Genomic DNA, 26905 nt, shown 5'->3' on the forward strand with positions numbered 1-26905 from the left:
TGCAACATTACAATTTATTTATGTCTCAAACTTAGATTAAATTTATTACGATAGCGACGGCACTGCTTGTCAATCCCGTGGCATGTCATCAAGAAATAAAAATGGAAGGGTTGTTTCACCCCTTCTCTTCCTCTAAGATTTAATCACCTCCCGTTTCTCATCTCACCGTCCCCTCTCCAGTCCTCTGTCCTCTCTGTCCCTCACTCATTTTATCTCTATTCTCCCCATCATTCACTACATCTCTTACACTCGCCGTCTCGGCTCTATCTATCATTCTAATAGCCTGCTCATCTGAGCACCCCTGCATCTCTTGTCTCATCATCCTTCTCTTCCTCTCGTTCATCTTCTCCTATCCTTCATGGAGCTGGAAAATCCCTTCTTCCCAACATCATTTGTCTCTCTTTGTCTCACGTTTTCTTCCTCCTTACCTACTTCTTCTTCTCTTTTATCCCACCTCAACCCAATCCTCGTGTCCTTATTGCAACTCTGTCTCCAGAAAATTACATTCATATGAGACCAAACTGCAAGCATAATTATATTTTTGTAGCAAATGTAATCATATAAGAATTATGTCAAGTTGCAAGAGGGTCGGCGTGGTGGATAAAGGGTGAGAAATGTGTAGGATTGAGAAACTGTAGACTGTAGAGTTGGGTTCAGGCAAGAAAAGCACTCGGTTAAGCTGAGAAAAGATTGTGCTTGTGTTTAAATGTTAATTCAGTTTAGTTACTTAATGGTTGCCTTGTTAAAATGTTGCTCAATAAATAACCAATATTCTTTTTGTTTTAGTTATTCTCTGTATTATATGCTACTATTTGGGAACTTTCTTATACTTATTTACAGACAAAATAATTCTCATCAGCCTGTGCTACAGATAAACTAATAAAGTCCATCTTCCTTTTAAATGTTAAAGTTACCTCTGCTAAAATGCCAGATAACAGCAGTAAACACGGCTTAAACTCAAATGACTCATCACTGTTTTTCCTCCCGACTGAGCTGAACATAACATCACATGCAACCAAGAAAGCAAGTCCATGCTGTAGATTAATAATGTTAGCCATTAGGGAGGTAATGGGAGTTAGAAACACAAACTTTTGTAACTGCACTGTTTGCTTCTTTTTGTACACTAAAGTGACAAAGTTTATAGAGTTTAATTTTTAATGTCATAAAACATAAAAAGTTAAATTATAGAGAAAGAAATCAGTCAAGAGGAATTACCTTATTCAATAACATGTAAAATATTACTATACTAATACTATTATAGGATTTAGAGAATTTAGTTACAGATTAGTTTTTCTGTGAAGTTACCAGTGTGTTATCTAACATTACTTCTGATACGTGTTGTTTTGTGTAAATTCTGTATCAAATGACAAATCAAAATGGCTGCACCTGCTTTCACACACACACACACACACACACACACACACACACAATAAACTACTCATATAGTTTATGTTGCAGATTTATGAGCTGTGGGAGGTTTAGCAATTATAAAGGAAACACAACAACATTAACTTCAAGCACCACCATATCCGACTTAGAGAGTACTCAGAGCTTCTTAAAATGATTGCCTGCTAGGCGCAATCCAGGCACATAAAGCACAAAAGCAACGAGCAGCAAGCTCTGATTGTTCTCATCAAAAAAGAACAGAGACCGTCGAGCAAACTCAAAGAGAAAGATTGGGTTTCTCAAAACACTTAAGCAACATCTGATCATTGTCTGGATTAGAACAGCTTCTCCACTGATCACATTACTTTCTAAGAATTTAAAAGGCTCTGTGTAGTTTGGGTTTGTGAATGTGTTTCCTCACACGGAATGAAACTCAGTTGTACAGAAGGCTAATACAGTTCAACCATGTCTGATATCAAACATGACCTCCCTGAACTTATTTTCTAAATTCATTCTGTACATTTTTGTTTTTGTGCAGATGTCTACCGCTTCTTGAAATGCTTGAGACAAAATCTATTTGCTCGCAGACACAATCTATCTGTGAGCCACGGGGCCAACTCACGAACAAAACAGGTCTCCACAAAACACAATCAAAATCGCATAATTGCTGCCAAGACAATGAGGCGGTTGGGCTGCATTTTGGTAGTCAGGTTTGTGTTGCATGTAAGGTACTGCAGGAACAATGGTGCTGGTTTCATGTACCACAATAACATCTGAATAAATAGCATGGCACAGTGTCAGTATTATGCTGCATTTGTTGTCTGCACCAACAAGGCCTGGCAGGCATCTGTGAGCAAAATGGAGCCTTAAACACCACACTCAGATTCTTACTTACAGTAACACAATGGGGGAACAGTTTTTTCTTTTCAATGCACATTTAGGAAGAAGTGGTCGCTTGTCAGAACAAATGAATGAGTACTATATCAATTTAAAAAAGTACTTTCCAATATTACAACATGCCTATTTACAACAGCACACTATTCATTTTTGATTATTACTCGTGTCTTTTCTTCTTTACATTCAATTAAACAACAGAAATTTTAAGAAAGTATATAATCTACAGTAATGCTGTGAGTGTCATAAAACATCAGTGCGATAACCAGAAATACCCCTGTGATGTAAACCTGCTGAGAAACGGTAACATATTCTCAGATGACTATGCAATTACAAAAAAATATATATATACGAGTTACATCAAAGCAAGGTGATAGCCATTGTAAGTAGGCATACTGTACATACAACTCTTTTATTTAATTAAAAATAAAAGACCATTTGACATTCATGTCTTTTTGTTTGTTTTAGATTAATTTTGTGAAACGTTTAGTCAAATTTCATCAAATCTCTAATCAGCTCAAAGTGAAATCCCACAAGTTCCACCAGTAAGTATAGCTTCTTGCCATCTAATCTGAATGTGTTCACAGTTGAGGTATTTCTGGCACAATGACTCATTTCAGCACCTCGGAGAGCGACCGAGCTACTGGGCTGCCTGCTCTGGCAGGCATCTGTCCATGGTGCTGAATTAGAGTCACAAATGATGCTACATGAATGGACATCCTTTCATCTCTCAGATATATAAACACATTTTTCCACCACAGCATGAACTGTACTGTTATGTTTTTATCTATATTTTATACACAGCATATTGATCATTTGATTATTTGTTTCTCAAACTCAAGCTAAGTTTCATTTAAGGTCAGTTCGTTATTTTGGCTTTGGACGGTACGATACATTTGAAGTGACGCTGTGACTTACTTGGCACCCTGTTAATAGCTTTGAGAGGTCGCAGGACTCTCACTGTTCTAATGGCCGTGAAGTTGATGTTCTGCAGGTCCAGCGAGTATTCCACCATTCTGCAAAATACACACAAAACACAGAGAAAATGATGAATGGTGTTACCAGTACAAATATAAATGAAAAAAGATGTTTTCATTCTAAAGGTGTAGCAAAGAAAATGAAAACCAACTACAAAACAGAAGAAAAACACCTTGTGTAACCCATCTATGCAACAGAGGAGACACTTCACCTGCATTACTGTGTTATACTGATTTAACCTGCACTTCTATCCATGTTGTTTCCTATTAAAAAGACTAAACAGAAGCACATACACGCTTGCACAGAGCCCTGCTGTGTCGAGCCTAATATGAATTAATGAGCTGGAATTTGTGTACCTAATTGATGAAGAACATGTCCGCTTCATAAGAAAACTATTGAGGCTTGGTTGTCTTATTGAACGTGCTGTTTATTCTGGTGCCAGAGACCATGGTGTGTGCCAGCATTATTATGGGATTTGCTAAAAGAACTAAGAAAGAAAACTGTTAGATTTGAAACATTTTTGTAAACTGGAAGAAAACATAGCTATATCATTTCAGATAACAACAAGTTACCAAACAGGAGAGTGCCAGCAATAGGTGAGCAGCAGCATATCATTACACACCGTGTGGATGGCTAGCTCCAGTGAATACAAAAAAATGTGTAACATTAATGAAAATGTTAACATTTATTGACAGGAAGTCCAGATCCTCCTAAAGGTGCACAGCTCCACATTTCTATACATTCACAAAGTATCTGATATATGGGAGGCTCTTGGTCAGTGGAGGATACTGCATCAATAGCTGAACTGTGCTTGAATCTGTGTCTGTGAGAAAAAACACCTATAGATTAGTCTGCAGATGAGCATGAATATTAATGTGTGTAGGTGTACAGCTTTATTTGGAAAGTTGCAATGTTGAGTGTTCCACTCGCATTCAAAACTATGTGTTATGTAATTTTGACTCCGATGGAGGAAGATGTCAAAGCACCAGTAAATAAGTACAGTAGACCTGCTGCAACCCTGAAAACTGGATGTAACCTTTTAGCACATGTAGAGAAAGCATCAAAGTGTATCCTGTCATTTTGTAGACATTCACAAGCAAGAGAGGAGCGAAATTAAACCTGCCACTATCTGAGATGAAAGTAGAGCCCTGTGAAGAGCACAGTTTGGAGGAGGTGGTGATAAACAAGCCTGAAGTAAAACTAGGTGTGGAATACAGAGGAGACAGAGGAGAGAGACTATTTTGCTGTTTGACCTATTTCAGACAAAATTGTTAAAAGGAGACCAGACTTTGCTTGAAGAATGGCAAAAAACATATAATAGAATTTCAGAAAAACAGGAGGCAGGCAGTGTGAAAGCGAAAGAGGGAAGAGAAAGCACAGGATGAGGAGGGATAGATAAAAACCTGTGCAAGTAAAGCACCCAGGGATGATTAAGTGCAATATAACGATGGCAATAAATTGAGATAGGGAGAGTGAAAGAGCCTGAGGGTTTTATCAAGTGTTGGAGATAATTACCACGTTAGGAACAGAGAGACATAGAGAGGAGTGTAATATGCATATACCTGGCTGAACAGAAGAAAGCTGCTCTCAGGCAGAAGTGGGTGGGGGGGGGGGGGGGGGGGGGGTAAGAGAGCTGTCAACATGTGGAAAAGAAAAGTACAAGAAACTGAGGCAAGTTTCAGGAATTTCATAAAAAGTATTCTGGCACTCCATAATAACAATCTCACTTCAATGAGACGTTGGACAGCCTACGAGGTGAGTTTGTGTGTGTGTGTGTGTGTGTGTGTTTAAAAAGCCCAAGCCAATTATTCACTCGCAACCTTTCGACCTACACATCTGGAAAGATTTTTTTCAAAGAAGGAATTTCGACAGCAAAATAATGGTGAAATAGAGACAGAGACAGGAATCCTCCAGGGAAATGGAAATGGAATCCTGAAAGGTTGGAAGACGCGAGCAAGTTATGTAACAATGTAAGACTGTAAGTCAAGAGGAACAAAAAAACAAAACAACACGTCCACGTTCTGCCAGGATTCAAGAAAATACAGGAGCTGCCAACTTCAATGAAACGTCAAGCTGGAAAAGTGAAAGAGCAAGTCCCAGGCCAGAGTTTCAAAGCTGAGACCTTCAGCTCCTCTGCGCTTCCAGGTCGGAGGTCAAAGTCCTGAACAGTTTATTTGATTCTTTACAGTCCCGTAACAAAACCCCAGTCTTGTGACCAACCCTCTGCATAAGCATCCTGAGTCCCTGAGGTGTGGATCTAAATCAGTGAGCCGTACAATACGAATCTCTCCTGCTGCCAGTGTGTTACTGTAACCCTGGCAGTGACAGGAGCTCACGGAGGTTTGATTCTGCTACAGCTCTCCCACAAATCAGACAAAACCGTGCTATTAAAACACACCAACCATGAACAGTAAGGTCGGAGTTCACTCACTACCTGAGTATCGACGTATCTGTGTGTGACCACAGAGGTCAGTGCCTCAGTGTTTGGTCTTTATTTAATTTGACAGGCGGCTTTCTACAGAGGGAGCGGAGAACGGAGGGAACACGTCTTCCACTTCTACGATGAGAGGAAGAAAGTACGTAAAACCATTAAGGTGGGTGGAGAGGAGATGCAAAACAAAGACATGAATATGACTGAAAGAAAGTTAGAAAGGAAAAGAGGGAAGTGACAGCATTTTAGTAGAAATATGTTCTTAATGCTGAGAGGTGCTGTGGATGACGCCCATTTCTAAAAGTGTTTGTGAGTGAGGCTCGCCCTTCTTATTGATCAGAGAATTTCTCCATGATTCAGAAGTTTTATAGCTTCCTATTTAGCGTAATTGGATAACGACTACTACCTGAATGGAGTGTGGCAGAGTGTAGCAGACAATAACAGAGCATAGAGCAGGGAGGGAGGAGGGTGGAGCCGAGCAAAGTGGACGTAATGGGAATCTGTCATTTTGAGCAATTTTTTGCAGCAATTTTTGATAACAGCTTATTTTGTCACTCAAACACACACCACTGCACATCCAACACACGCTCAGACAACGCACAGGCAAATAATTACACTTGGCACACAATGAAGTGCACACACTAGAGTCTACTATACACACAGACACAATGCGATGACACACACAAAAAGCATTAGACCTCAAATCCCCTAGTTTTTCACACACTGAGCAGATGTACAGAGAGATAACGCCGGTCTCACACCGAAATACAGTCACACAAAAAACACACGTGAAGACGAGGACGTGCTCAGAGCAGACTGGGCTCTCACAAAGCCGTGTCAAATGAGAAGAAAGAGGTCACACACTTGCACAAAAGTGCAGCACACACACACACTTGAACATTATATAGACACAGTCCATCACACTCAGACACACACAAGTCAAAATAAATGTAGTGCCTGTCTGTGTTTGAGTTAGGGCTGCTCTCCAACCAACAGCTTCATGAATATTAGAAAGGAGGAACTGGATTACTTTTGTCCCTAAAAGGCGTTCAGAGGGAAATGTGGATTTTTAACAAAAGCATGTTTAAACATCCTCTTTCTCTTTCTGGGTTTTCACTCTGGTGTCTCTTATCTTCAGGGAGCTGCTCTGTCTCTGCTGTTTACTTTATCCCCACTCGTAAAGCTCTGTCGCAAGTGAGAGCTGTGGAAGACTCTCAGGAGTCACCCGAGTGAAACAGTGGAAGAGCTTTTCTCCAGGGTTGCTGTGCTGGTTGGAGAATGTTGAGCTAATGGGAGTGTGAGCTAATGAAATAAGAAGACTGGAAAAGCTGCACAGGACTCACAGGTAAAATTAGTCTGGTAAAGGAGTGCGTGACACACCCAGACGGTCATGGGTTTGAACTCACCATCTGGCACTTTCTGTGTACAGTTTGCATACCAACGTGCTTGTGCTGGTTTCCTACATGTTCTCCACTTTCCTCTCACAGTTAGATTACCTGCAGATGTGACTGTGAGCTTGAATGAGATCCGTCCCTATAAGTCAGCCCTGTGATATACAGGCAATCTGTCCAGGGTGTAGCTCACCTCTCACCCGATGTCACTTGGACTTTGCTCCAGCCTCCACACAACCCTTAACAGGAAGCAGTAAGGATAATGGATGGAGCAAGACTATAATGACAGAAAGGGTCCAATAAGCTAATTGCTGATCAACAATTGTGGGAACGAGTCAACATCTATAGTGAACTACAGTTTTTTTCAGGTAGGTTAATTTCATTAAACTGTCACAGCTTATGTTTATGTTCAGTTCCTAATCACTGTGAAGGACACAGAACACTAGATTCACACCACGCTGGATAAAAGTTACGTGGTCGCTTAAAGTCTCTCTTAACAACACTCTCACTTCTCCCTTAATTTCAATCAAATGATCTCCCATCTTCCCAGAGGTGTTAATTATTTTGACAGGATGCAGTGAACTTCAAAAGGCGCGTTCACCATCAGTCGGTGTCAGACACTGCGCTCCATCATTAGCACGTCGTAGAAGTTACATATGTTGTTTAACAAGCAGAATCACACAATTAATAATAAAATGTATATTAATATAATAATAAAACATTTTTTATCTTAGTTCATGATTTATTTCAGCTATTTCCCATCACATTAACAGTGACAAAAATCTGTCTAACTGATGATACAGTGACGTAGGTAAATAGATCAAATACATTTAGACTATCCCACCAGCTCAACATTGGCCTAATGGGCAAAAATGAACTCATATGGCAATTAACTCAGAGCTCTAAATGTCCCATTTTATGCCAACAGTCCAGGCAAAATTCCTTCTGGAGAAGATGGCATCAATTATTAAAATGAGATTAATGGATGCAACAGATCTTCTGTCCCAGGAGTGGTTGAAAGTCAGAGAAGATCGAGGGCCACACACTGGCTCAGAGGCACATTAGCACCGAACACACATTCACCACACCTCTTCTTTCTCTCTTCTTTTATCCTGTCTGCTTACTTCCCCACCTCACAGCTCTCCTCTCTCTTTAGCTTCACTTAAAATCTTCAAATCACACCACTTTTTCCTTCTACATCTTCACTTCCTCCCTATTGGTGTTGTTTTGTCCACCGTCAGCGTGGACTCAGTCTGTGTGTGATATTTTTCCATTATCACATCACTTCCAGTGTTGTGGCAGGGCTCTAATGAGCTCCTGTTACACCTCCATCTGGGTACAGATGCTCATATCCATGTCTGTGTGTCCGTGCATATTATATGCATGGTCATGCTGGTCAAAGAGGGAAGTCAGCTGTTTACTGATGCTATTGTGGCGACGGTACCTATCTCTCTTGTCACTTGTTCTCTTCCTGTTCAGCATCTGAATATATAACACATTGCTGTGAAGTAAAATTGTTGCAACACAGATGAGTCTGATTGTTTCAGTAAGTTCTGTTTTGATGAATTCTGCTTTCACAATACTTAATATGAAAGGAAAACAAACTAATTCTTGCCTATAACTGCACATAGCTGAAAAGTTAAACTATGTAATTTAGGCAGAGAAGAAAGAGTGTCCCAGCCATACAGTGTGTGTGTTTTTACACTCGTGCAACCTGACAAGAAATTATCATAACATTATTTATATAATTTGTCTTTGATGAAAATCAGCCATAAACACACAAAAGTAATGTTCACCAGTTGTGGTAGCACACTTCATTTACCTAGACTTAGTGTGAAAAACTATTCAGGATCATTAACTTACTAAGCTCATACATCATCTGCCAATTAAAGTAATTAAAAGAATCTCCAGATGTCAACATGTGGAACCAAAACGTTGCAGGATTTACAAAAACAAGCATTTCATATTCTGTCATTCATTCAATTCCTTCTCAGTATTAAGGAGAAACAGTGTTAACATTTACATTTAGTGTGTACTGTAGGAATACAGTATAATAACACATATTAACACATATCAATACACACACTACTAATATAGAATAATACACAAGAGTACAGCAGTCTAACACTTTCATTTCGCATTTATGTTGCCCTTAAAATCTATTATTATAGTAAATAATAATTGGAGGCTGCACCTAATGAAATATATCTACTAACTGCAGAGTGAGCATCTTGAAGAAATGAAAAACATATTGACCATAGAGGTGAAAACTGTTTGGGAAGTTGAGATGCTCTGATGTTTCTTTCTTGTGAGGTTGGATCAGTAGTGACACATTTAGACGTTGAATGAGAATTAGCATCTAAATGTGTCACGAACATCAATAATACGTTCGTTGGACCACCCCCAATAATCCTTTGATTCAGTGATTAAGTCCTTTGTATTAAACCATAAATCAGTGGACACGTTATTTTTGACTTTATCCAAGAACATGGCTGCTTCCATCCAATATTTAAGAAAAATATGAGAACGGCCAGCATTTGTTTCTGTCAAAGCACAGGAAGAACATTTAATATATCTAATTCTGCCAACGCAGATTGGGATCAATTATGGTCCCCCATCTGCTCTCCTGAAAAAAAAAAAATCTATGACAAACACACAGACAGAAGGACACAAGTACGACCTCACCAACATGACATGACTCATGACTATCACACTCATCTCTGAGACTGATTGAAACCAGTAACCTTCTAGAAATTCTCATTAAAACCAAGAAGGCATGATTGAATCAATCATCATATGTAGGATTATACTCTATAAGACAACTGTTTAGATTCTCTACTGTAGCAGCAGAAAAGGATGGAGGGAGCGAAAAACAAACACACCCTACCACTACATCTTTAATGAAGATACAAACCCATCCACTAAAAAGATTCTTGCTTTGCCGAACCGGCAAAGCAAGAATTATGGAGTTATGAGTTTCCCCTGAATAAATTCAAGCTATGAAACGTGAACTGCAGTAAAGGCCTCACAAACAAAACATGTAACTTTAGAGATTACGTCATTCAAGAAGAATAAAATTACTTTTGAAATCATTTAGCAGTGTGATGAACCTTAAGCAGCTAAAATCCTGCGAGGCATCACCCAGGATTAATGGTTGTCATCCTAACAACGGAGGCACAATATTACAAACAATTAATTTGCTCAGATTTCCTATTGAACGGTGGCTGTGCTGCTAAGACAGGTAATGTTTATACTAACAGTCAAGCACAGAACGTGAGCAACAGCCTGAGCAACAGAGGATGTAGTCCTGGTTGTCATCCTAACAACAGGCTTGAGAAGAATGCATTTAGAGCATAAAATGTGTAAATTTATGAGCCCTGACATTTCTCCACTAATGCGCTTTGATGTCCCTTCCTTTCCTCTGCTATATTGCTCGTATTTTTCATTCACACTCTCTCAATACATCGGCGTGTCTTTGCCTCCTCTCCTGCTCCCTCTGCTGAGTGTTGGAGACAGATAGAGGCCGTGGAGGGAGAGAGGAGGAGCTGAGAGGATGAATAGATCCTGAGAGAGGTGGTGTAAAGCTGGGCCTGTGCTCACAGATAGCCCCTCAAACGCTACCTCAGATGACAGATGCTTACAAAAGAATACACACACATTAAAATGTGTAGTATGCACATAAAAAATATAACCACACACAAACACCAGCAACACATCGGGATCATAAGGTGGAAGACATAAGTACGGCTCACTGTCAAATGATAAACAAGCGAGTTAAGATAGTTACAATAATCCGGTTCCTTTTCTAAATCACTCGTCATTACTGACAGACTCTGGTCCCATATTTCATTTGCAGCATGTCTTAAGCCAAATCCATTCATTATCATTCACAATTGCCAGTTAACTTTGATTATGAAAAGGTATTCAACTAATTCACTATCTAAAAGTCAATGTTCTCTCGCAGGTGAAGCACAAATCTTGCTGGATAACGTCAGGTGCCAACAGTAACGGTAAATGCTCCATGCTCATTTCTCTCACTCTTTCCCTCCCTGTCCACTCCACTATAAGTCAATATACTGGTGCAGTGCCCAAACAAATTAGGATTAGAATTACTCAATGACAGTAATATTACTACTGCAAACAAAAGCCAAGGGCAACTGTAAATACACTACGCAGCAAAACAAAGTACACCTCTGTGCAACATCACTAAAATGTTAAATCAAAATGTTACCATCTAACAATAACTGTATTCTTTTTAATTAGAAGAATGGAATATTTAATCACATTTATAATTACTAGCAAACAGGTTAGACTACCTGACAAATCCAAGTCCCAGAGTACAACCTCAGTGCAGCCGGAGTGACTGCACCTGTGATTCCCAATTAAGGCTAATTGCATGAGCAAGGTTATAAAAGAACCAGTGAGCACCAGAGCTTTCTCCTTCTCCTCAGTTGTGTTTATTAAAACATGGCCCCATGTAAGGTAAGTAGCTACCTGAACAATTAAGAGACAAGATTGTGGGGCTTTATAAACAGGGAAAAGGCACAGGAGTGTCATAGTCGACTGAACATAAGCTGAAACACAGCAGTCGATAGAAGAGACATACAACCAATAAGAAAAGGTGCAGTGTCTGTCTCAAAAACTGAATTTGCTATTAATACAACCTTCTGAGCTGGCACAAGGATTATCTATGGATATCAGTGTTTCAGTGACTTATCAGATACTCTGAAGGACATCAGATAAAGTCAAGCCCTGCAGATACTATTCAAGAACACCGAAAATGAAGACAAATCTTTGTCTATATAATATTAAAATAAGCCTGTTTAATATTGATATATTATATATATATTGTCTTTTCTTTCATGAAACCTAAATAAGTCTGTTTGGATCAGATGGTGCCCAGCATTTTTAACATGGGCATGGTCAGGACTACTGCAGCAGCTGCCAACAATGCCGACATAAAAATTTGTCTGTCTTGATATGGGGCTGCAAGAGGGCAAAAGGTGTAGGAGAGATGCTAATCACAAAGTTTAAAGATAATCAAAGAGTGAAGATAATTAGAAAAACCCTAAGACTCAGTGACAAAGACAGCTGATTTAAAATAGACATAGACATGAATAATAATAATGAATGTAAACTCATCATTTTACATATTTTTGTCAACTTTTTTTCAACTTCCTCATTTCATGTAGAGTTTAGATAATAAAAAATAAAGAAAATCAACAGGATTTGTTGTTATTTAGCATTTTAGCGAAATTCACCAGTGTGTACTCAGCTTTGTTGCATAATATACAGTATATTAACTGCACAGCAGATGTGAATATTGAGAGAAAGATGTTCTATGATGCTGGTTTTACTGAACTTAATGTAGCTACCATCACTACCTCAGCTGTGAGACACCACAGAGGAAGGCAGCTGATGAATTTAGAAATATCTCCACTGTGTTTGATTGATCAGTGAGAAAAAGGCTGAAACTGCTCCATAGGCTTCACCATTGGTATAATATAATATATACTGTATGTGATGAGCGTGTTACAGAGAGTGGGAGGGTAATGTGGAAATGTTTGTAAAATGTGAGAAGAACTTGATCCTCTTTATGGTTACAGGCCACTCCCCCCTCACTTTCTGAGTTTTAATTTTTTAATACCACAATATAAAAGTGTTGCAGGGTTTTAACATAACCATGACAAAGTGTATCATGTTGTCAGTACGAGTGGATTCTGTATTACACAACATTTTGGCAGAAAATACATGAAATGTGTTGTCAGTAAATAATTTGCTGATATGCTTAGTATCAATGTTTAGCAATTTGCTAAATACATTTCCTCATTATGATGCTAAAAGCTTCTTCTTCCTCCCTGAATCCATTTGTTGTTGTAAATTAGTTGCACATGAAGGTAATTAGTAGACAGGGTTGCTGATAATACATTTCCCCCATACTCCAAACCAGATAGGCTTGTTGCCAGAAGGCACTTGATAAATGCTTTACATCCAGATTTAGTGCGACTCTTAAATTGATATGAATTCAGTTTAGCTGATTTGTTTCTGAATTAGTTTTGTCACTACACAAAAATGTTCATTGTGTATGTCACAATACACAAGAGCTCAGTGTGAGAGGCTTTCAGTTGTTTTTTTGTTTATCAAAAGAAAACATCACATACAAACATTCAGCAGGAGGGGTGGGAGTGGGCCTTGGGGAGAACCTGCTCTAAAAGAAACTTGTGGTTTCAGTTTTGGAAACCATAATGTTGCTCAGACGTTGCTTAGTAGCACTGTGTCCAAGGGTCTGGTTCAGCTAAACTGGGAAGCTAAACAGAGCCTGGTGTGGAACTCATGCTGCTTCTAATCCCTTTCCTGCAGCTCGCCTACTGTTTGTGTTTAGTGCACAATGGTTCCCAGGGGTGCAATGTTTTATCAGGCCCCCGCCCTTGCTTGCCAGTACATGCACTGCATGTGGTTGCTGTAAGACTGGGGAGTAAATGGTGGAGGGGGTACCTTTCTGCAAAGTGTGTGCACGCAGAGACGAGGCGACAGATCTCTGCACCTGCTTTTTGAACGACGATGAGTGATGTAAAGTTGAGGGGAGGGAGGGTGAGGAAAGATATACGAGCTGAAACAGCAGGATCAGAGAGAGAGAAAGAGAGCAGATAAAAGATTATGAGAGAAAAAGACAGTGGTAGTAGTATGTTCTGTCCTTAGGGCTAGAACAGTGTGCTGGTGATTGTTGAAATTTATAGAAAACCTACAAAGAGCAAAGTTAGGGGAAATTAGTCAGACGGAAAAATGCAAGTTAAGTAAAACATGGCGAAGAACTACAAGGAGGCAACAGAAAGGAAAAACTTAATAATTCATCTATGACTGGTTTAACCATGTTTTCATCAGGACCTGTTGAAATGTTGCAGAAGGCACTGTAAGATGGAAACACGTCAAGGAAGAAGGTACATGTGGTGTTTTTTGTGGTTTGTCATTCGATCTTTTCAAAGCAGCTGTGTCTCGTTGAATGAAACTCGTCATTTCATTAACTTTCAAAGCCCTTGAAACTTCACTCCAACACTTCGACGTGTTGCCTATTACTATTCCGCGTTTATCTACTGTGTACAGCGGAGTCAGAGTCAATTATGATCTCTGGAAAGTCTCCAACACGATAGAGAATGTTCAGCCAACACAAGACACAGATGTGAGCTATTTACAGAGCATCCCCAGACAACCTGGTGGTGTCATCTCCTTTATAGGGGATCTGTTTACTGATCATGGGGGGTACTGCTCTGCATGCTAATAATCTCTTTAAAGGACTCGAGAAAATAAAAAATGATAGGATACCACTTAATTGTTTTGAGTCATCAAATCATGTTAATTACTTTAATTCGTATGTGCCAAGAGATAATGTAGCACCCGGGCTTTGGAAATGTCTGCTTCTTGCCAGAGCTTTTTTTTTTTCTCTTGTGTTCCTTATTCTGCCATCAAATCTATTTTTAATTACTACATAGTGAAACTGATAGTTAGACTGAATGTCTACCAGTAAGCTCTTCTGAGAATGCAGCTCTTATGTATTAATTTCTCAAAGCAAGCCAGCAAGTGATGCTCACCTAAAAAAAAAAAAACACCTCAATAATGAGTCACTGAGAAAAAGACTTGTTTAAAAGTGCAATTTGACCTAAAGTCAAAGTACTTCTAATGAACCTCGACCCACCATTTCATCACTTGAAGTCAAAGTGTACTGATAAGGCAGACGTGTACCTCAAGCATCTTGAACTGTGGTGGCCAGTTGGTTGATTCATTATGGTATAAAAACTCTGATCCTCTCTGTTTGTATTACATCAACAATCTGTATTATGGACTCTGTGATGTCAGATCAAAAGCTACAGTCGGTTCCATCAGATGATGATAAGTGTCTAAGGAATTTGTATCAGCTTTATGGACTTTATGGTAATGTATACACATTTTCTCTATTCAAGAGAAAGTGAAAAACAGCTATTTATTTTATTCCTACTCTGTCCTGATTTAACCTGATGTTCTATCACATGATGCACAGCTGCAGTCTAGACTAACAAGTATAATTGATCATATCTCATTATGAGCTACAAGCAGAGTACAGCAGAATTTGATTTTGCGCCACAGATTATTGAAATTCACTAGAATGTTTGTTTTGTGAACATTCTTTTCTGACCTTCTTTTGTGAAACATGCCCCTAAAAGGCAAAAGTATTTAAACCCACTATAATATTGTACTGTAAAATAATACTATAATATTACAATTCTACAATCACAGACTGTTACAAAAAGCACGTCCACTGCTAGCAGAGCATCACTCAAGATATGAAAACACACTTCAACAGGTGCTCGGTACAAACGGTAAAGAATGGCATGAATGATGTTATTGTATTATATTAAAAACTATCAGGTTCAATAACATTTGCTGACCTTATTCAAAAAGAATCCACATTATAGTATAAAAAGAGTGAATATTCCTCTGTATGTAACTCACACTTTAATAAACAGGCAGCTGGATAGTGTAGTTTTAAGATTGCCGCCCTCCATGTGGGAGACTGGGTGTCAAATCAAGTCCAACAGGAGGTGGGCTACAGCCTGCCATCGCCTCGTACCTGGTACCTTACTTGTAAGTCGCTTTAAATAAGTGTCAATGTAGATGTAATAAAAAGTGTCAGTACATGATTTAAGGACTTTTAATTCTCCAGCCAGGTTCTGTCCCATATTCATCAAGTCGGCAGTAACAGTATGACTAACTGTGCACAGTTTATAGTATTTTTAACTAATTCATTAAACTACCTCAGCTGAATTACATCATTGCCTTATTGTCAGCTCAAAGTGAAAGCTAGTGACTCTCAATATGTACAATACGTATAATTTGTTTATGACATTTAATGTCACGTTACACATTTAACGGCAACCTGATTGTAATGCACGGTGGCATAGTGCATCATGGACTGTCAGGAAAGGACTTCTGAAAAGACCCATGAAAACTCATAACTAAACATTTGGACTTTTAATTTACTGTATGTGGAACTTACTTTTCTCTGAGTTAATCTAAGTCTCCTTCTATTTTATATACCTTTATGTTCCCCCCCTGACATGCAAAAAGCCTTAAACTAAGGGAACTGGAGGTTCTCACCCTGCCATGACAATAAAGAAATCCAGACGGTTCCACGTATCACCGAGGTAACAGCGGCGACCAAATATTCCCAGGGCAACCATCTTTATAACCATCTCCAGAGCGAAGAAGATGTAGATGAATGCATCAAAGGCCTGAAAGATATTAGAGACAAAGTATCACAAAACAATGTATTATATATTTTATATGACTTTATTTATGTAGTGATGTTGTATATGCAGTAATATATATATTAACTTTCATTTCATTGACTGAGTACCTCGTACAGCTTTTTTGATAACTGATCAATCGTGATTTACCAAATGAAAAACATAAATTACTGTCTCCAGCTGTTTAAATGTGAAGATATGATTGTTTTATTTGAAATGTTAATCAAATTAATCCATTTGGATTTTGGAATTCGAAAAGATCATCGTGAGATCTGAGAAATCCTTGTGTCTGTTTTACATTATATTCTGACAGTTGACAGAGCAAACAAGTGATCAATTGATTGTCAGTTAATTAATTAATGTGTAGACTGATTAAAACAAAGGCTTGTTGACAAACAAAAGCACTGTCCTCACACATGAAGAGTATATACAACGTCTAGAAGTTGGAGATTTGGATTCAACAAAAATTATTTTTCCATACCTCCATCAAATCGCATATTGAGGATTAAATGACTGCATACTGTAGGCGCGTTACAGACGTGGGCGCCTATGCAGCAACTTACCATCTTCTTTCTCTCTTTTACTCCTATTATTTATTAAACCTCTATATAGCCCCCGCCCACTTGCTTTCCAGTTGAGCTGTTTACCCTATACTGTGGGGTAACAGTGAGTATTTTGTTTGAGCAGTAATTAGCAATAAACCCCACATTCCCCTACCTCACCCCCAGCTCTAATCAAGCATCTAATTAAAAGAAGTGAGAAAAAAATTCACATAAATCAAAGATCCAGGGATGCTAATGCGTGTTATTGCTGTTGTGAGCAAAACGCTTAGATTAGATGGTCTATTCTGTGTATTGAGGGGAATTAGAGATGAACTGACATGCTTGGCGTTGCCTGTAATTTGATTTCAAGAGTGAAGTGGTGGAAACAACATGATCTGAATCTGTAATGTCTTTTTGTCACTGCATTTCTGCTGAAATCATGGGTGTCAGCTGAAACATAAATAAATCCTATGATGATACCAGACTGACCTTCTAATGTGAAGGCATAAGTTTGCAACCTTGACCTTTGTCAGCGCTGAAAGATGGATGAGGTGCCACCTTCTGAAAAGTTTACTGACCAAAGGGAGATGAAAACGTTTTCACAGCTCTTCTTCCCAGCCCTCTCACTCTAATTTGCTTTTTCTTGCCTTTAATCTTTTGGTGCCTCTAATACTATTGTTATCCATCTTGTCCAAGTGTCTAATCCAACTAAAAAATATTTTAGGGTGGCACATACAGCTGGCATATACCGTATATACTGCCAATATTGGAGCACCATTTGTACAGAGTAGTGTAACAAATAAAACCTCAGTTATTACAGTTACTCCCTCTAAGAACAACTCTTCTGACATTTGAAATCAGACATTTATTATTCATAGTGATTGTGCATCACCGTGAGCAGCACCATATGCAGCAAGCTAACATGAATTATGGAAGTTGCAAAGTGTTAAAGTTAAGTAACTTATTCCTGTTACTTTGATTTTATTTGGACAAAATGTCGACTCTTTGTCTTTCAGACAGATCCTTGGGAAGATAGCCACAAATACAAGAAAGTAGTAAGTAAAGTAATATTTTGAGTAATAATATTATTTGAGAGCCCAACACTGCATATGATCGATTGAAATTCACAGTTCCTAGATAATGTTCTATTATCTACACTGAATACAGTGCTATTTAGCTTTTGGAAAGTAATGGTGTTTTTCCACTGCCTTGTACTGAGTTAGATCTACTTTACTCCAAGTTCAGACTTTTTTAACTCTCCAACAACAGCATTTCTTCCTAACTCTGCATTACTCCACTATTTTATCAAAGTCTATCTATACAAAAAGTTAAACTTTAATCTGAAGGTTCCAAACATTTTACATCCTCTTTAAAGTACTTTTTAATCCATTTTGATAAGTGGTCAGATCTAAAATGCTGCTGTTATGAAACACACTTCAGGACAAGTGTCTCAGCCTTGGTGGATGTTTGTCTAAACTCAAGCTTGCAGCTCAAGCACAAATTTGTACTTGCAATTTGTAATGAAGGACTGATGGGGACTTGTTAATGGTTATCTTCCATCTTCTCTTCAGTTAGATAAAAACACTGCAGTTGATGAAGATTTTCATCAATCCAGGTCATTAGACAGCTACAAGGCAGTCACATGCAAATTAAATAGCTGTTTTGTCTTGAAGATGTTTCAATAGACATTCAAGCACTGTTTTAATGGGAGCTAAGCCTGCAGGACAACTTGTGAAGCGTGTTCAAGACCAAGGGCATCTGCAAGCATATAATTCATTTGTTCTGGTCTGAATCAGTCAACCAACTTGTAAACCTGGTCTTGTTTTCTTCCTCAGTTCAGTTTTCTTTCACAAGCAGAAAAAGCCAAGCATCCTTTTCTAAACTAGTAAATATTCTTATGAGAGAAACATTGGTACAACTGTACAGTTGGCATTTGTTCGTATCCAGAAATAGGTCTCAGACCAGTCTTTTAGCCTGCAGCCAATTAAGATTCCTGTGCTGTGATCTGCTCAAACAAACCAAACCAAAGAGAATAAAGTTTGGTTCCTGCAGACTAAAAAAGATGTAAAAGGTGTGAAAAAGTAAGAAGCAAGAAAATTACCTTTCCACATTTTAACCCCTCATCCATACATGCACTAGCATAAAGTAACTCACTACATAGTATCCTAAGCTCCAGAGGTCTTAAGTGCACATTTGTTAGCTTACAGAATGTGCTGTTGTGGCACCATTGAAATCATGGTATCGAAAAACAGATTTTCTGAGAGGAGCGTATTGACTGTGGTGCTGTAGCCCACTAAATCCATGCCGATATTGAAAAGGGTCTATAGACACTTGGAGGAGAAATTCTATTAGATCCAAGTCACCAGCCACCTCCCCTAGGAAGCTGAATCAATCCACTGGGTGTGTTGGCTGTTATATGATGAGTGTGGTGCCTTGCGTGTGTGTGTGTGTATGTTCGAATGAAAATGGGAAAAAAAAAGTGATTCAATAAGCATTTCACACCAACAGGCTGAAGACATACGTGCACAAGCGCGCACACAGATGTTACACCCACTCAGGCCACCTTTGACATAAGTAGAGGGGATTCTGTGTCTTGCCAGATGACGATGAAAGCTGCTGAGATGCCGCATGTGAGAAAGTCAAGCTCACCGCATCATAAAGACCACATGCTAGCAGTGAGTCGCTGCAGGGAATTACAGGCCCCAGCATGGGAGGGAGAGTGCAAGCAGAGAGCAGAACCATGTGTGGAAGGAATAAAGCGAGGAAGAGCGGAGCGTGTGTGTGTGTGTGCATGTGAATATCTGTGTTTTTAATGTGTCGTCAAAAGCATGTAAGAATAAATGGACATGTGAACGTTTACTGGAAACACGCTTTGCTTCTAGGATTGTGTCTTTGGTTAAATGTCTTGTAACTGCTGTTGCCACCAAATAGCACTTTACAGACAGCCTATATGCAGAATTGTTAACACGACTGTTTGTAGAACAAATTAAAATTTTTTTAGAAAAGAAGTTCACAGATCGGGATTGAAGGTCATTCACATTCTCAGGGTATTGTAAAAGCTACTGAAATGTTGACTGATAGACACCCGAGTGTCCAAAGTGAAGCAATGAGGATTATTCATTACACCAGTGGTTTTTCTTCTTAAACAGTATGTACAAGCAATTTAAGAGAATTTGTGTTATTCCATGTTCTACAAATGTTCCAACTTCGTACAGTCGTACAAATCAGCCTCACATGTTCTTGCATTAAGCCCACTGAGTTTTTGTTGTGTACATGTGTGTGTGTGTTCTTATACCTGTAGTATTTGGCATCGCTCTGAGGAGCAGTCGATGTTCTCACACGGCTGGTACATTCCCAGGGTCACGCAGTTCAACAGGATCACCATCATACTGACCCGTTCAAACCAGGTAGAAACAGGGTTGGTTAAGGAGTAACACTTCAAATAGAGACAGACACTGTACAGGTTGAGAGGACAAGAGGGAATGAAAACCTTTCATGTCAGACCCTCAAAGACAGTTATTACAACTATCACATACAGTAGGCTATAAGTATTGTAAAACTGCAGCAATTCAGTCACACAATGTACTTTTAGGAAGTAGCTTTGACTTTTTAAGGACTGCCACGATTTCTCCCAAAACACCACTGTCCTAACTGTGGTTGTTAAAGTGCAGCCCTAAAGAGCAGTTATAATAATGTACTGTTTGTAGTGGCAATGGAAAATATGTGTGACTGTGTACACTGTAACTACCAATTTTCCACTATTATTCCCCAAACACTCACACATACACTCAAACCCCAAAGAAATACAAATTATAAATCTAAGCAAGCTCTAATAGATGCTAGTAGAATTTAATTGTACCACAATCTACTGCCTCTGTGTCCTTGAACAAGGCACTGAATCCCTATTGATTCAGCAGTTTCTATGAGGGAGATCTCATTTTACACTACAACTCAAAGTGACTGGAAAAATCATGCAGAACAAATGTCAGACAATAGCAGAGGTGATGATGTTGTTGTACACATGACATGAAGCGCTGTTGTTTTGCAGAAAGGTTAATGGAATAGGGAGAACATGCAAACCAAGCTATATGCCAGAAAGAAAAGACAGAAACAAGGCAGCGGAGTGTGACAGAGAGATCCTGCATGCATTTTCTCTGTGTTAAGGGAGAGAGTACACTACTCGGTTAACAAGCGTTTGAAGGAGTATGTGCTCTAATAGCACAAGAGATCCAATCTGTCCCCAAGGCTATGCAGCACAGGATGCTGAAATGCTGCTCCAGCAGCAGCCTACAACACAGTCTGAAGGACGAAAGCAGATTCAGCAAGGAATAAGAGACAAAGAAACAGGGAGCTTGTTCTTTTCTGAGAGTACTACACTGCAAGTTTGAACAGATAGAATTCCCAGAAAATATTCAATTCTCAACATGTTTCTCTTGGACTCTCCCACAAAGAGATGGACTACTCTGGATATCACAGCACGGATAAAGATAGGCTGTGAGTGGGCAAAACACATGCATACACATAAACACACAGACAGAGCATCGCACACATTCACACAAACGCCCACTCAACAGAGCACACAAGCAGAAAAGTTCATTTATGTAGATCAGTTGTAGATGTGTGTGAGTGAGTGAGTGAGTGTGTGTGTGTGTGTGTGTGTAAAACCAAACCAACATGTTCAAAAACATGAACGCTCACACTAACCCACCCACAAGTAAGCGCACACATTCACATGCTGCCATACACCCTCGCTCGTGCGCTCTACTGAGTCTCATATTAAATCAAACATTAAATTAGTGTGTGTCCGGGGACGGGCATCATTTACAGAGAAATATTCAGCACTGCAGCCATGTTTAGTTTTGAGCCCTCACAATCTAACACTTAAAGGGGACGTGCAAGGTTTGGGTGAGATGAAAGACTTGTCATCATTGTAATCATATTCACAGAAATACTGCAACAGTGTGCACAAACACATCATCCTTTTGTAAATTAAGTCTTTAAGAATGAGATACTGTAGTAAGCCAGGATTCATGCAATATGAAAATGTGTTGACTGAAAATAGGAAAAAGGCTGTAGGTCTAGATGAACGAGGTGTAGTTCGTATGTACTGAAACTGGTTTTGATGAATAAAACTCAACAAATACATTTCAAATTAAAAGCTGATGATAAGTCAGAGGAACTCTCTCGACTTTATTGTGTTTTAGCAGCAAAAAAAAATAAAATAAAATTGTCCATATTAGATCAGATCAATCTGTCTTTACTAACAGCCTACACATCACAGGCTTTTCAACAGGGTTCTGTGCTTGGGCCAATTCTTTTCACTGTATATATGCCCCTGTAGAAACACTCTATACATTTCCTTTGCTATGCAGATGATACCCAGCTATATTTATCTATGAAACCAGGAGAAACTAATCAATTAATCAAACATGCTTAAAAGACATAAGGCCTGGATGTCCTCTACCTTTCTACTTCCAAACTGAGACAATACAGAGGTTATTTTGTTTGGTCCTAAAAATCATTAGACATGATGTGTAATGATATTCTTACCCTAGATGACATAACATAGTTCTCAAGTAACAATGTGAGGATCTTATCTTTGACCAGGATATCTCCTTTACATCATACAAATCTCTGCTCTTCCACCTGAGGAATGTTGCTAAAGAAGAATTCTGTCTCAAAGTGATGCTGAAAAACTAGTCCATGTATTTGTTCCCTCTTGAATCAATTATTGTAATTCACTATTAATAGATTGTCCCAATAACTCCTTAAAAAGCCTCCAGTTAATCCAAAATGCTGCAGCCATTCTGACTGGAATTAGCAAGAGAGATAATATTATTCCTATATTAGCTTCTTTTCATTGGCTCCCTGTAAAATCCAGAATAGAGCTTAAAACACTTCTCTTCACATATAAAGCACTTAATAATCAAGCTCCATCTTATCTTAAAGACCTCATAGTTCCATATTAGTTCTAACCCTAACACTTCGTTGTCAGGTGACTCTGAACCATCTCTTAGTTATGCTGCTATAGATAGTAGTCTACTGAGGGACTTCTACTGACTACTTTCCTATCTTCTCCTCTCTCTGTTCAAATGCTACAATTTCATGTCATTAACTTGTCTTTTCTCTCTCGCGTAGTTGTGCTTCCCCTTCTCTGTCTCCTTCTCTCCGTTCTCTTCTTCTCGGCCTTGGAGCTGCATATTTCCAGAGCGTAGTTACTGGTCCTACCAACCTGCCCAGGGTTTTTGCTGCTTGATTGAATAGAATTTTGCAATTAAGTACTTTGGAAATATATTCTATATACACTAAATATATTCAAATTATCCACTTATATGCAGTGAAATGATACAATTTTTAATCTGAATGTCATCATTCCATAAGTAGGTATATACTGTAGGCCATAATTACATATACCCTTAGCCAATTCAGCTGTTTTCTGTGTGTGGCCCTTCCTAATGAGGACAGAGATATCACCCGGAGGTGTCACTGAGCTTGTGGTGAGACCTTCCAGGCAACGCCTCTGTGCACAGCCTAGAAGTGCAGCCTTTTCAGGCAGATACGCACTTTAATAAAACTGCAGGTCAGCGCTTTCTTATTTTCCCAGTCTAAGTAATGATGACAGCGTTTGGGCTAATGCTATAAGGATTATCTCGGGGTTATTTCCACTGCCAAATGCATTCTTCAAAAACCTCTACAAGTTGCCAGAGTGCCCAGCTTTCCAGTTTAGCCTCTTATGCATACTGACTACACACGAGCTGCCTTTAACAATGCGCAAATGTCTGTCTGTCTGTCACTCAAAAAAAAAAAAAAAGAGTCAATTAGTGTAGGTGCCTTGGAGGAGGCTGTCTTTTTTTTTCTCCCTCACAGAGACACATGCACACAGGCCACAAATCAACACTGCACTGGGAGGAAAACGAGATGGAATTCAAAGCCCAAAGCTCTATTACAGATTGGTTAACCTCCACTGTGTTAGCAGGGAGCGATTACAAAGTAAAGTGCTGTTTTTCAGTAAGCTCTGCATCACATTCACCCAGCAGCTGTCACTCACTACTGGAACACCTACTGCTTTTCAATGTGGGTCAATCAGCAGCTCCATTAAAATGCTTTCTGATCCCTTTTTTGATAAATGTGACATTTTTGTCTGTCAAAGAAGTAATGCCTTTTTGAGTTTGTAGAGACAAAAACTTCCAAAACAGCATTTGTATAAATATATTAAAAAACTGAGTGTACCAGGTGTGAAGATTTTTAAGTAAATGATACATAACACAATTACTTGCATCCTTGCAGCCATATGGCATTTAGATTCTTCAAGGCAGCATTTTAGTGCTACAAATAATATATAGAATATTTGTTTTTCTATCAAAAAACTGCTCAATCTCAGTGCAAATCACCCCCCACCCCCACCCCACACTAACCACACACACACAAAAAAGTCAATTTATCGTATTACACTAACAATTACAAGCATTTTTATAAACAAGCTGTATTTTAGTCATGTTAAATTTCCCTAGCCGCAGCAGCATTTGTACCTGCTGAGTAGTGGTACAACACAGTTTGGTCCAACACTCCACTAAGAGATTGAGTTGCATCACAGAGTTGCACGAAAAGGCCAGAAAAGATTTTTAAAAACCAGTGGCGCCAGAGACCATTACCCAAAACATGTGGATGTGTGGAAAGCATCAGTGTGACAGAGCTGGAAAGAGCTGGGAGGTTTGAAGCGCCTGGCAGTGGGGGTTAAATGAATTCTTAATACCTCACTGCATGGCATCACTTTTTCTAATCCTTTCTCGATGTCTCTCTGCCTTTTCTGTCCCTCGCCCGCCCTCCCTTGTTTTTGTTGTTTCCGAAAAGACATGACGGCAAACGACCTCTGGTTTCCAAGGCAACCGATGGACTATCAAATGAAGTAAATAGTCACAGAGGATGCTGAGAGAGAAGGAATGGGAAGACAGAGGGGTTTTGGAGAAGTTATTCTGGTTGTGAGTATGGCGTCATTAGCTGTCCCACATGTGATTTACAAGACGAATGAATGTGATGGAAAACCGTGTGCACGATCAACTTTAATAACTTCAGTTAAATCAAAGTTAAACTAACTGAATCTCTGGTTATTCTGTGTGGATTAAGTTTGTTAGTAACAGAGCTACAGTGAGAGCTGGAAGCACATTAGAACTGGTGCCTCCATTGCTGACTGGGCATATAATTAAATTTATTGGAAGTGAAATTTCTAAATCACTGTTAAATCTGATGTTGTCACAAAGGTCACTGCAACCTTTCATATCAGATTAAGTAAAAATGACACATCTGAGATAAGTTTACTGTTCTTACTGAAATTATTAGAGAAGATAATTCTGACCTTGTCCTTGTTGTTTCTAGTACAGGAGGGTGTTGGGGGGGAAAGAAAGATTAGGCAGAAACAATTTTATTTATAGTTTCGTATGTGGAGTCTGTTCCCTGTGTCCAGAATAAATAACATGAATTAATTTAAGACTGATAGAAACTAACTAAAGAGTGCTTTCTTTTTCTTCTTGCTAATTCCACGGCACTTTCTAAACTTAGATTGACATGACAGTTTTAGATTTATTGTACTGTAGCTATTTCTGCTATTTCAAAACACTTAACTAACTTAACTATGCACTAACCCTAACTCCATACAGTGTGTTTCACATTTCCAGCGTTCTCTCAGCTGCTCAGTCTGTCCATCCCTCCCTGCTCTGTTATCACTACACTATATAATGTTAAGAGAGGCTGGCAGGTCTTTTTCTTTCTTGGAATTTTCCATGAGGAGCTCTTCGATCCAGTACAGTTGACCGGATAAAGCAGGGATGATGTGTGTATGTGTGCACTGGACAGCAGTAAATGTCATAGGATATCACACAGTAATGCTTCACAGCGTCTCATGTCAGCTCCTCTTTTCCCTAAGCTGTCAAGTCAGAGGAATGCACATGAATACACACACAGCAGGAAACAGAACACGTGGAGGGTGGAGATTATATGGATAACTGTCAAGATGACAGTAATTTGCTACGTGAATCTCTCATTGCTCATGAGCCTGTTGCCTTCTGGGCTTTTAGTCACATACTGTGGTCATATCTGAGTTTTGTCTTCAACCTTAATTCAACTGAAACTAATGTTTAATTATAGGTGTAATACGTCACCTTTAAACCATGAATGATAAACACATTAACTGCAACATGCAGAGTAAGTGTAAATCAATTTCTATAAACAAAGACCATTGCTAATGCTACTGGCAACCTCGCTGTAGTCTTGCTAATGCTGACTGTGTGCTACCGTAGGTTCATGAAGTCATGCATTATATTTAAATGTGTAATCTCCATCCGCAGCCAAATATGAAGAAAAGCTGAGCAATTATATGCATTTAATCAGGTGAAGAAAATTTATTACGAGACAGTTTAATTCTTAATCTTACTTACTAAACACTGATCAGTAAATTATTCTCCAACCAGCAGAAACAGTTGTCAGTGGGCACGAGAACAGGAAACCGGTTCTTTGATTTACTGTCATCCTGCCTCATACTGATGTAATATATCTTCGAAGACAACATGTCAATAACAAAACGTGTGGAGATGTTTTAGTCATAAAAAAACTAATCTTTTTAACAATTACTCAACTTTCCATCACGTCACATCTCAAACTCCCCCACTCTCTCTCCCTCTCTCTCTCTCTCTCTCTCCCAGATGGCCAGTGCACAGCTGCCACAGGATTCCTTGAGACAAGCTCTGCCCTGTTGCCGTGGAAACCGGTGCTGACAAAAATATTAGGAACCCGAGTTGTGTGTGTGCGTGTGTGTGTGTGTGTGTGTGTGTGTGTGTGTGTGCGTGTGTGTGTGCGTGTGTGTGTGCGTGTGCTGCGGTTTCAGTTGTTTTGTGAACAGCACATCTGACCCACTAAATCAGCAGTTTATCATTCAACATGTAGATCGAGAATCCGTTCGGGAACATTTTGGATACTGATGATGTCTAGTTAACTTGAGGATCCCCCCCCAAC

At 39.1% G+C, this 26905-nt stretch overlaps 1 protein-coding gene across 1 annotated transcript in view; it reads right to left on the minus strand.

The window, feature by feature from the left end:
* Nucleotides 1-26905, minus strand: part of LOC113162053 (voltage-dependent T-type calcium channel subunit alpha-1I-like) — a 108969-nt gene that overhangs the window by 68428 nt on the left and 13636 nt on the right. Inside the window, exons 2-4 of the mRNA XM_026360019.1 lie at nt 20196-20307; nt 16210-16343; nt 3199-3296 (exon numbers count right to left, since the gene is read on the minus strand). Of these exons, the coding sequence (XP_026215804.1) occupies nt 3199-3296; nt 16210-16343; nt 20196-20307 (344 nt within the window). The remainder of the gene's footprint in view (nt 1-3198; nt 3297-16209; nt 16344-20195; nt 20308-26905) is intronic.

The sequence above is a fragment of the Anabas testudineus genome, chromosome 1 (genome assembly GCF_900324465.2).
Source record: "Anabas testudineus chromosome 1, fAnaTes1.2, whole genome shotgun sequence".
Classification (NCBI taxonomy): Eukaryota; Metazoa; Chordata; class Actinopteri; order Anabantiformes; family Anabantidae; genus Anabas; species Anabas testudineus.